The sequence below is a fragment of the Phalaenopsis equestris genome, unplaced genomic scaffold (assembly GCF_001263595.1).
Source record: "Phalaenopsis equestris unplaced genomic scaffold, ASM126359v1 Scaffold000513, whole genome shotgun sequence".
Lineage (NCBI taxonomy): Eukaryota > Viridiplantae > Streptophyta > Magnoliopsida > Asparagales > Orchidaceae > Phalaenopsis > Phalaenopsis equestris.
In genome coordinates, this window is record NW_018164953.1 from 466340 (window position 1) to 478713 (window position 12374).

Here is a 12374-nt window from a genome sequence, read left to right on the forward strand (position 1 = left end):
AGTAAAAACAGATAGCCTCTGAATAATTTGTTTCATTTCATTCTATGCTAACATAGTACTGCCCCTCTGGGGCATATAATAAAAAAAATTGTGTATGAAAGGGCAACAGAACTTCAGTGCCTCCATTGTGATTCTTACTCACATGACACATTTGTACTTCTTCTCTAGTTTATTCACACACACGCATCCATATGTGAGGCAGTAAATACAGATAACCTCTGAATAATTTGTTTCATGCCATTCTATGCTAAGATAGTGCTACCCCTCTGGGGCATATAATTAAAAAATTGTGCTTGAAAGGGCAACAGAACTTCATTGCCTCCATTGTGATTCTTACTCACATGAAACATCTGTACTTCTTCTCTAGATTATGCTATTCTAACTATTGTGAACCATCAGTACTTCTTCTATTTGTTTTTCACTGACACACGCACCCATTTATGAGGCAGTAAAACAGATAGCCTCGACATTATTTGTTTGATGTCATTTTATGCTTAAATAGTGCTACCCCTCTTGGGCATATAATAAACAAATTGTGTATGAAAGGGCAACAAATCTTTAGTGCCTCCATTATTACTCTCACTCATATGAAACATTTGTATTTGCTGTGTTTTTTGAGCATGCTCACTCAAACCGACTTGCAAATTGTTATGCCTATGAATAATGTGTGGGTATGTAATAAGAAAATAATGTATGAAAGGGCATCAGAACTTGGTTGCCACGATTGTTCATCTCACTGCTATGAAACATCTGCAGTTCTTCTCTGTTTGAGCATCCTCGTGCAAATAGATTGCCTCTGAATAGTTTGTTTCATAATATTTTATGCATATATCTTGATACCCCTCTGGGGCATATAGTAAGAAAACATTGTATGAATGGGCATCAGGAAATTGTGTTTCATGTCATTGTATGCATATATCTTGATAGCCCTCTAGGGCATTTAGTAAGAAATTTCTGTATGAAAGGGAGACACAACTTCATTGAAACAAATGCGGTTATCAATGCTATGAAATATATGCAATTCTGGTTTTGTTTGAGCATGCTCATAAAATACAGTAGCGGAGAATATTATGCTTAGTAAAGTTTGGAAGGGAGACACAACTTGATACTCTATAAGAGTGTTGTTGGGAAGCTCTTTTTTGCGGAGTATTATTATGGCATTGTTTTTTTTACTATTGCTGTATTTTTATGTTTCATTGTAGTAAAAAAATGACTAATAAGACCAAAGAGATTGCTACACCGGCCTTGTGGGAAAAAGAAACGAAAATAATATTTTGTGTTATTTGCCTCAAAGAGATCGAAATGGGAAACAAGCCAACTACCTTCTTCAACAAGGAAGGGTGGCAAAATATTACCAAAAATTTCAAGGAAATTATAGGCAGAGAGTACGACAGAATGCAATTAAAGAATAAATGGGATCAGCTTAAGAAAGAATGGAATATTTTGAAGGACTTGAAATGCGGCTCAACAGGATTGGGGTGGGATTCGTTGAAGCAAAATAATTGATGCACCAGAGGAGTGGTGGACTGAAAGTCTTGCGGTGAGTATTTTTATTAATCTTTTGTTAATTTTTCACTCTCTAATGTATAATAATTAGTTTCTCCTTAATTTATTTGTAGGTGGTTCCTGCAGCGAAGTAATTTAAGATTTTCATAATTGAGGCAGAATTGGAGGAAAAGCTCGACCGCATGTTTGGCAGGGTGGTTACAACGAGAAACTATGCATGTTGCCCAAGCGAGGCAGAGTTTGTTGGCAATACCATGAATCTTGGAACCCCTTGAGCTTTAGGTGATTCCACTGATGTCCCCAGTCCGGAGCAGAATGAATATGAGACAACTTTCTCTTCCAAGCGGCCAAGGGATGACAATAGAAAAAAAATTGGTGTTGGTTTCCTTGGAAACGAACTCTCACAACTGGTATCTTCTTACAAATCAGAATGTCAGGCTTCTTATTCAACCACTAAGAGGAGGCGCTACAAATTCTGAGTGATTCACTCGAAATTTATGAGGACGAAGCATTGTATCTGTTTGCAACAGAATTGATTGAGGACCCGGTCCGTAGAGATATCTTTATGAAGATGTCAGCAGGGCGCAGAATGTCTTATCTCCAACGTTTTCACGATCGCTCAAATATTTGAGATATTCAATGCAACAAGAACATTTATTGTGCATTTTCTTTTAATTTTTTGTTGTACTTCAGAACTCTTTTATATTCACGTTATTATATGCAACCGTCTTCCTTTTGGTATTACTCAAAATTTTACGTTTTAGTAACTCATTACTATATATGGTTAAGACCGAAAGATATCGACCCTCATGGATGCAAGTAGAAGACGACAGATGTCGATCAACATAGATGCACACAGAAGAAGGCGGAGAGGGATGTTGATTACTGTCATATGCTTGATCTACGAGTACTACAACTCGTACATCGTTGTGTATGAATCTTCATATATCGTTGATAAATGGGTTGGGGAGTTGCTAGTGGGGCACCCAACAAGATTTAGTAATGTATTTCAAATGAGCCAAGAAGTATTTATCGATATTCTTGAGGAACTTGTAGGAGCTCACGGACTTCATGGTTCATCCAGGACCACTTCACGTGAGATGTTTGCAATAACATTGTACATACTATCTCAGAATGAATCTATGCGAGGGGCAATAGAGCGTTTTCAACACTCATCCGAGACAATTAGCAGGTACTTCTCAATTGGATTGAGCGCACTTGTTAGTCTTCACTCACATGCCATCAAACCATCAGATCCTAAGTTCGAGCGGACACCCGCAGAGATATCACACGATGTGTGATATATGCTCTTCTTCAAGGCAATGTCTCGAAAGCAGTTGAGTTGTTTTTTTTTTTACAATGCAATGTTTTGTTGAACATAACTTTCGCTTACACAAGATTGCATCAACGCAATTGATGGAACACATATTGACGCACGAATGTCGAATAATGATAAAATTGCATTCATTGGTTGTTGCGGTAGCCTGACCCAAAATGTCATGGTCGTTTGCAACTTTAACATGTGTTTCACTTTTATAATGGTCGGTTAGGATGGGAGAGCACCTGACAGTCGAGTTTTTAGGTTTATAACACGGAATGCCAGTATCAACTTTCCACATCCACTGGTAGGTAAGCTCGAGCATTAACACAATAATTTTAGACTTTTTTTTGCACTCTTGATGCTCACTATGAAGAGAAGTGTGTATTTGTAGTTCTGTATTGTTTTTAAGTGAATTTTTGCCTTAAAAGTATTAAATTTGTGTCTATCACTATTCTGTTACGCACAATATTACAAAACAAGGCCAGAATGATCATTTTTACAGAAACAATTGTCTCACAGTTTTTTTTAACATAGATGCCCCAAACATGCAGTCAGCTTCCCCACAGCAACTTCCTGGGGCAGCGTAGCTGTAGCTGGAAGCTAAAAAGCTGCAGCTGCTCCAAACTGAGTCTTAATTATCTAAATTTACTCAAGATAACACATTATCGCAATTTACGTATGTCCAATAAAATCAATCTGGTAAATGTGGTGGAAGTAATCCAAAATAATTCATTTGAATATATCTATAAAGCATCTAAAAATACACCCAATATTTTTTTTTATAAAAGAAGAAATTAGTATATCCCCTGACAGATGAACGGACATGGGGGATGAATCACAGTATTGGAAATTGCTTTTGGAGTTTTGTGGGAAACATCTTAAAATGGGATCCAGATCCTTTCAAATAAGTAGTCCCTTCTTAGTGGTTGCTATTGAGAATCGTCTAGCATACCAAAGATTTCATTCTCGTGTTAGTTCTTCCATATAATTTTGTTTATCAGGTGCGCCCAATCAAGTAAGAGGAGTGAAAAAATCAAGTTACTTAATGACTTGAGAGTTACTTTGTGAGAATCTATGGTTATATGCAGCTCTAGCTTAAGTTGTGCTAAAAGAGATTGAATGCTTATTCTATCATGATGTGCTTTAGAATGACAATGCTTACATCATTGACTTATCGCGAGATTACAACATTTTTGCTGCTTTCAACATGTTTGATCTGATTTCATAATATAAGAGAAATCTTCGACGGATGAGGTCGAAGCACCACCAACCACGGGAGACTGATGTGGGCGTCTGTTGCTGCTGGACAGGCCGCAAGCATCTCCTGCTTCTAGACCAGAAGGGAGGCATTAAGGTTGGCTGGGACCAGTTTAGAACCGTAGCCCGAGGGCCGACCAACCAACCCTCATTTGCGTGGGATTACCGCCTCCTTGTTAGTGGGAGCCCACTCCTAGTTATCCTTGAGTTATATAGTTGTGATTTTGTTTTTCTCGGTTTAGTTTTTGGTCAGGTGCTGTTCGTGATAGCTGCTGGTGTCTTAATTTCCTGTCTTGGGCTTTATCTATTGGTATGAAGTGTTTCAGCTATATTTTGCTCTTAATATCGTGATTATCCTTCCCTCTACCCTTCCCCATCTTTCCCACTTCACTCCCCATAGCACATTCTTGCTGTAGCCGCCTAGAACAGCCGCCGGTAGCTTGCTTCCTGCAGGTTTCCCTCTGTTCCAGCTGTTTCCTGCAGTTTTCCCACTGTTCCAGCCTTCACGTTTGCTGCCGCTACCGTTCCAGCTTTCACCTTTGCCGCCGCTACCTGCCCTCCACCTTTGCTATCGCTGCTGCTCCAACCCCCCACCTTCACCGCTTCTGTTCCAGCCCTCCTGCTTGAAGCAAGCTACCAGGAAAGGTGAAATCTTTGGTATGCTAGACGATTTCATACCACTATCTGTAGGAAATCAATAACCACAAATGGCATGAAACGAATAATGTCATTTGTGCGTAATTCGTGTGTTATATGCGGAAGGCTGGAATTTTGTACAACCCTACAGATATTTGAATGAAACAGAGAGAGTAGTTTAGAGAGCACATCTCCCGTGTTTAGCACTATGCACGAGAAAGCTAGTGTGAGCTCGGCCAAGTGCAAAACTGCAAGCAAGGAGGATGCAATTTATGTGTCCAATGTCTTCGCGGATGTCTATTTTTTTAATATAAGGGATATATAAATTGTAAGTGTATTTAACAAATCACGTCAACTCTATCGCATGTGTCTGAAGTCTTCTTTACGAATCCTCTTCTTTTTTGTTTGTTCTCACTCAGAGCTAGCTGCCTAAGGTATTAAGCCTATTTTAGGTTTCATTTTGATATTATTTCACCTAGTTAGTATATTTTGATAAGCATTGATGCCTAGTATTACGTGGCCCAATCTAGAAGAAGCTAGGTGTAATCTACACCAAGTCTTAACTCTTTTTTTTTTTTAGAAAGCCCAAAAAGGCTAATATTTTAACTAGAAAGAAAGATACATATAGAATGTGTGGGAGGGCCCAAGCATGACACCCTGCCCACGCAATAACCACAAATGGTTCCAAAACTAGAAAATACAGAAAAGTACATTAGAAACTTAAAGATAAAGCTTAAAAGTGTCGAAATACAAAATATCAGGTGGCTAGAAGTGTCGAAATACAGAATATCAGGTGGCTAGAGAGTGACCCAATTTGGTATTGCCTTTGCCTCTAGTTCTAGGGAAGGAGCAAACTAATAATTTGGTAAAATGATTGTCATTGCCAGTAATAACCAATATGTCATCCAATATGTTCCCGAGCTAGAGTCGACCTCCATTCTTCTTCTTCCTCCTGGAATAGAACTGTCATTCCTCATCCGAAGATTGGCTCACCTGATCTTGATCTAAAGTATGTTGAAGATGTGCAAGTTGTTGAACATTAGAAGCAACTATAAGTTGTACCGGCTGATCTGTTACTGAATCAAAGGAGCACTCTCGTGTGTCTTGGCTTTTAAGTGAGTCTTATTCAATAACAGTGGGTGGTATAAGCACCACTGGATATGTAGTTATAGTATGGTATTCTTCGTCAGGAATTGCGGTGTTGGAAAGAGAATCGGGTTGCATCTTCTCAACAGGGATGATAGATGGCTGATCTTTAGCGATATCCAGTCTTAGATGAGGATGCAAACGATAGCAAATAGTAGAGTTGTGGTCAAACATACTGCAATGAGAGCAATAAGGCGGGTGTGGTTCTATTTCAACATTTTGTCAATACCCGTTGTGAGTGGTTCCAATCTATATCTCATCGGGAGCTGGTTGAGTGATATCCCTCTCAACAAACACACGAGCCACAGAGGGTCTGGAGACAGCAAACGTAGGACTATTAATCTTGAGAGACTTACCGTAAGCAGTTGCTAAGGAATAGAGGATTTCCAAGTTGAACAGATGTAATTTTAACCTCGGAGACTTTATCCAAACAAATGATGGAGACTCCGCTTTTGGATCAAAATCAATAGTCCACTTCAAAATTTTCATATAACGGTTGTTGATCTTGATAACTTTCCGAAAAAAAATGCGAGTGTAATCGGCATCGTGAGACAACTGAATCAGTATGTGTCGATCGTTAAGTAAATCAATATTTCAACTGCCTACCAGCTTCATAGCATCAAGTTCTTTTCGAATGATCTTAAGTTTTGGGTGACCATAAAGAAATTTTCTTACTAAAGCAAAACGCCACGAAGATGCGAGAGTACTGGTTTCAACCTCTATGAGAATAAGAGCAGACTTCCCATTTTTTCCCAGTTTTTTTAATGAAGGTGTGATCGTCACCACCTTCAAGAGCCTCGTGAAATGATTGTGAAACATTGCAAGAGTGGCCGCCGACAACTGCAGTGGCATAGGAATGGATAGTCGATGCCATCTCCGCCGACAAGATGGTCTGTCGGGTAGGAAACGAAGATGTCGTCTGGAAATGAGAAGTGCGAAGGAGGCGTCGGCAAACGAGGACGTCGTCTGGAAAGAAATGCGAAATTTCGTCGTCTGATAGCGAAGTTGCGTCGTCTGGAAGCTGCGAAAGAGGTGTCATCGTGCAGGACGCGAGCCGCGACAGCAGACATCGTCGAAAAGCAGGATACGTCATCAATTAAGAGACGACGCTAGCAAGCGTCGACGACAAGGACGTCTGCGAGCGAGCGGGTCGAGAAAGTTGTGAAGAAGTGAGAAAACAAGGAAATCACTGCCAGGAATCTCCATCAGCCGAAATCCTAGCAGAGCCCGTTGTCGCTGCCGATGTCATTTTCATATAAATGCACCAAGTCTAACTCTATAGCCAAACTAATTTTGTTGGATAAAGGATGTGAATGGTATGACTTCTTCTGTCCATTATCATATAGCAGTAGAATATGTAATTTCTAATCTTTTCTTTCTATTTAATAATGTTCTTGCATCTGATTTTATTGATTGATATTCATAGTTTCTTCTTCTCGGCAAAGTTCACAAGTCATTGTTTGTGGGATTTTTTTTTTTTTAATTTTTTTTATTTTTTTATTATGGAACATTGTTACTTGTATTGATGAATGTTGCTCATGCGTGCAAATAAGGGTGGTGTTTGGCCAGCTTCTTGGAAATGTTCTGAGGAATCTTTCTCAAATCAAGTCAAGAATAGAGATCCTCTTAAACTTGGGTTAGTCTTGTTTCATTATTTATCTCTATTATGGGCACTTGTATGCATGGAACTAAACTTTTTTCATAAGCTTTTACAAAATGTGTTTCTTAATGCTATGCAGGTTTCCGGATATTTGGGCATTGAGATTAGTTCGCCAACTCTTAGTATGGCATCCCGTAAGCTCTCTGATTTTTTCATTATCTAAGTTAATCGGCCTCGTATTTTCTCTTTATTTATCTGCATTCTTTTTATGTTACACTATTATTGAAACTAAGTCTTGCTGCTAGTAACCATTTACGTCCTACAAATTTTGATAAACCTTTCATTTTATGGCGTGAGTGATGATGACCCTGTAAAAAATGATTTACTGCCTTTTTTCCTTTTTTTTTTTCCTTTCACAAAGAAGCGTTTAGTGACTACATCTGAAATGATGCTTCACATAATGCATTGTATCAATAACCTGATTTCTAAAGCTAAATCTGTCCTTGGACGTATGCTTGGAAACTATACCAGCCTTTTGCTAATTTGTTTTTAAAGCAAAATATTATGACAAGCAAATGATAGTACATAAAAGATGAAAAATAAGAATTGCTTAAGAAAAGCATACATAGGGTAAAATAAAAACCTTATGGAGTAAAATTTGGACTACAAGCTCAATTTGCCTACCTAACTTGGTGAAAACAAAGGGTGACAAAATTTTTTTTATAGCCTTATCTAGTAAATAGGATATGAACCTTCTATTCACCGGTGTGTCACCACTCATGATGCTTCCGTCAGTGTCGGTAGCAGTTAGTAAATTATGAGCTTTTGTTTCTTTATTAATATGAGAGAGAAACATTTGAGCGAAGGAATAGTAGTGGCAGACATGGTTGATGTAGCTTCAAGAAGATTAATTGATCTTAGATTTTGAGAACAAACCTCTTTTGATGTAGTATCTATCATTGAATGAGAAGGGGTGGTATTACCACTTGAATGAACTTTATGATTTTGAACATTTGATTTTCTTAAATTTGGATGGGTCTTGAAGCAATTAAAGTGAATGTAGTTAATTATTTTACCAAAAAGTAATATTGAGGGATGCTTTGAAGTTCAACCTTATGGTTGTAAGGACAAGAAACGTGCCAATCAACACTTCAAAATGAATAGTAGTGGTAACATCTATTTCCTTAGGGATCTGGTTACGAAAGGCCTGGAAAGATGGGTGATAGCGACGTTTATTTGCAAATGTTTGCCAATTATAGATCTCGGCAATTATAAAATTAATTGATTGTAGTAAACAAAACGTAGGAATAGCCAACCAAATATTTGCAATAGAAAGTTGCTCGGAAGTGTCAAAATGGGGAGATCATTTAGCATTTTCATCGGAAAGCCATTGACATAGTATGTTTGGCGAGAGAAGGGCCTATTGTAATCTTTAAGTCAAAGGAAGTTTGATAATAAACATCATAGTAAGATACAATAACATAACAATTCAAACTAAGTTCAATTCAATTAGTCTATTTTCTACTCTGACTATTATCCATCAATATAAAAACATAACAAGCCACTAAGGTAAGAATTTAAAAATTCAAAGTCGCATATACTCAATCATTAATGAGCATTAGAATCATCAATATGATGATTTACTTTCTCCTTCAACTCACTCTCAATGATATCCATGTTCCCTCATTCCACCTTATGTTAAATCTCATTTTTATCTTGCTTAATCAATATTAATTGATAAAAATATTCATTAGATTTTAAAATAATGATTATTTTGTTTGTGACGATTTCAATTAAATCCTCGATTATGTATAATTTTAGGAAGGAATGCTTATTAGGGTTATCTTACTTATTTTTATTTTAAGGAAATTCCAAGATGTAATTATGTATGCCTCACTATAAATAAGACAAGTTGTGCCTTAAGACAGGTTTCACATTTTGTGAGGTAAAGTCTCATTGCAAATTTTTCATAAAATATTGAAGCGGGCTTCATATTGCATAATTTTAAACCATTGGTCGAAGAGTAGAGGAAAAGAAATATTAAAAATTTGAAAAATGAGGTTGGTGCAGTTTAACATGCTCTTCTTCAAGCTTCTCACTTGGAATAAAAGGACTTCATATCGATTGGTTGGCTCCTTATTTGATGTTCAATATCTCATTAATAATTTGGACACAAGCATTGGAGCTCCTTGAATGATATCCTATAATTATTACAAGACCCATCATTCAATAAAAGAATGTTTGCCTTCAATTGACAAGTTTCATTTTTTAAACATCTTTAAGAGTAGCCCCAATTTTCTCTAATGTGGCTTATTTTTTGTGGGTCTTCTGTTGGTGATGAGAGAGGCAGTTAAACAATGGAGTTATTGTGAAGGGAGCTTCAGAGACTAACTTCTTATAATTTGCTTGCACTTTGTCTGGCGCTTGTTGTGAAGAGACTTATTTTCTTTAAAAGGCTATTATGTCGGAACTAGTAAGGAAAATAGTAGAAACACAATAGCACACTTTTATCAATAGAGAAATAAGTTTATAACACAATGTAATAGAAGTTAACAACACCGACATACACGACACAAGCAACACCTCTAAGGTGTGTTCCAAGGGCGGTGGAGGTCAACGAGGTGGATTGGGATGGTTGGCAATGGTGGCAGCCAAGGAATGTTGATGGCGGTGAGGGGAAGATGCAGAATTGTAGGGACAGCAGGTATGGAGGGTTGTAGGGGACTGACAGCAGGCGGAGGGGTGGCTAGAAAGTATTGGAAAGCAAGGTGAATGCAGGAGATGGGGCGGCGGAGTTTGGGGAAGGGGATTAGGAGTGAATGGCGACTATTGGGAAGGAGGAAGAGGATACAACCGGAGTACCAATCTCCTCGAATACAACCCACAAAAGGGAAAAGGACTTCACACAGGAATTTGAAATCAACACAGCAAAAGCTTCCTCTAAACTCTAAAAATAGCAAATAAATAGACTCTTACATGAAGAAGAAAGGAAATAAATAAAGATGGAAACTCCCGCACAAAAGCAAGGGGTGGAGAGGCAAGAAAGATACATAAATAGCTATTAAAATCTTCCCATACAAAGAAGTAGAGAAGGGAGGAGGAGAGGGGAGCGGGAGGCCGCTCGCCCCATCAGGAGTCTCGCTTGGGCCGCTCGGGCCGCTCAGCCCGGGATTCCTCTGGACCGGCCTTCAATAGACCGGTCGGGTTCAAACGCTGGAGTCCCGCGTTAGTGCTGGAAGTTCTGCATCTACTTGTGGAAGCTCTGCATCAAGCTACTTGCTCTAAATTACAAATATCTATTGTTAACTTATCTCGGAGTCATATTTTCCCACTTTCAAATTGAGTGAGATTATAAATCCTTCTTTTTACAAAATAACAACTTCAGTTAAAATAATTATGTTTTCAAACATGGTAGAAAGTGGACATTATTCATGTTCCTACCTTAATACTTCCATGAATTTGCTAATGTTTTTCAAATTTAATGCTTTACATTATAATTATTGCTTTTTAAATAAATGTTTCTTGTTACTTTTCAGGAGGATCGTTTTAGTGTTGATGAAGCTCTGCGCCATCCTTATTTTGACTCGCATCGTTGAGGATGAGATGATTGAGAAAACTTGCATTCATATCCTTTCATGGTATTAATGAACACTTTTGCCGAACATTCTAGTTTTTGGTGAAAGAAACTTTGTAACTAATATTCCTCATTTCATTTAATCATTCTATTTCACCTTCAATTATTTTCATAGCCCTAAATTATAGCCTAAGAAGCTGAAACAACTCTTTATAGTTTTAAAAAATGGTAATAGATATAAGGGGCATTTACATGCATAGCACACAATTCTTATGTATTTACATATCTCACACCCAAACTTTCATATTTACCCACATAGCACTCAAAACTTTGATATCACATCAAAAATAGCACTATTATCACTTTTTAAAAGTGAAATACATGTCCATACTTAAATTTAAAGCATTGAAATGCTATATATATAAATATGAAAATTTTGGTGTGAGAAATCTATATACATAAGAATTGTGTGCTAGATATTTAAATTTCTCTGGATACAAATGCGATTTGATTTTGACATTAAATTTAACCAGGTTAATATTGCAGGTCAAATTTTTTTTATATGACACGAGCTTAAAGGTTTTAGCTTTAATTGATAACTTAATCTATTTGTTGGAGAATAGTGCGGCCTTCTGATTGATTGAACCCCAAAAATGAGGGCCGAACCAAAAAGCATCTTCTCTTAGAATTTAAATTTATAATCTGAAGTGCCCATAGAAATGGACTCTAGAGTTTTAATTTTTGTTGGTTGTTTTTTTATTTGGTATCGAAATTTTAGTATCCTGTGGAAACTACATGCTTTCTGTAACTTTCATTGATTTTTGCACTAAACTAGGATAAATTTGAAGAAATTTCCAGGCTTGGTTCTATCAATTGGACATTTTATACCAAAATGGAAACTTCTAGGTAAGCCTGGATCATTTAGTTTGTTAAAACTGTATAGTGATAAAATTCTTATTAAAAAATGATAATAATCAATACAACTTATATGATAGCTGCAGGTGCCTCGAAAAGAATAGAATTGCCATGTACAAATGTAGAAAGTTCTATAAAGTCAAACAGAAGGCCGTGATGATAAAGTTAATTTTCAAAAGTGTTATTCATTAAGAACATTTAGGAAAAAATCAAGGTCGTCCAATTTTTTTGTTTTTTTCTTCTTTTTTTTTCCTTGCTTCGGAAATAAACCCTTGTTTGTGATATCAAATCAAAAAGTTTTTTAATCACTTGAAAAATCATTTAAATTTTTGTAATTTTTTTTCATTTCAAGCGTCCAAAGAGCAGTTAAAGTACTATAGGAGCCAAAGGTTTCTAGAGCACTCCTTTTCATGCTTGCG

The 12374-nt window shown here is 37.1% G+C and overlaps 1 protein-coding gene across 5 annotated transcripts in view; it reads left to right on the forward strand.

Annotated features, from left to right (window-relative positions):
* The window catches only part of LOC110028503, a 152193-nt gene that overhangs the window by 130659 nt on the left and 9160 nt on the right, over window positions 1-12374 (forward strand). For 3 of the 5 annotated variants that reach the window (XR_002294429.1, XR_002294428.1, XM_020730376.1), the window contains exons 18-20: window positions 7420-7502; window positions 7606-7660; window positions 11003-11104. Coding sequence is in view for 1 of the 5 variants with exons in the window: in XM_020730376.1 (XP_020586035.1) it covers window positions 7420-7502; window positions 7606-7660; window positions 11003-11062 (198 nt within the window). In the remaining 4 variants the exon portion in view is untranslated. The other 2 variants (XR_002294431.1, XR_002294430.1) reach the window with 2 other exon arrangements.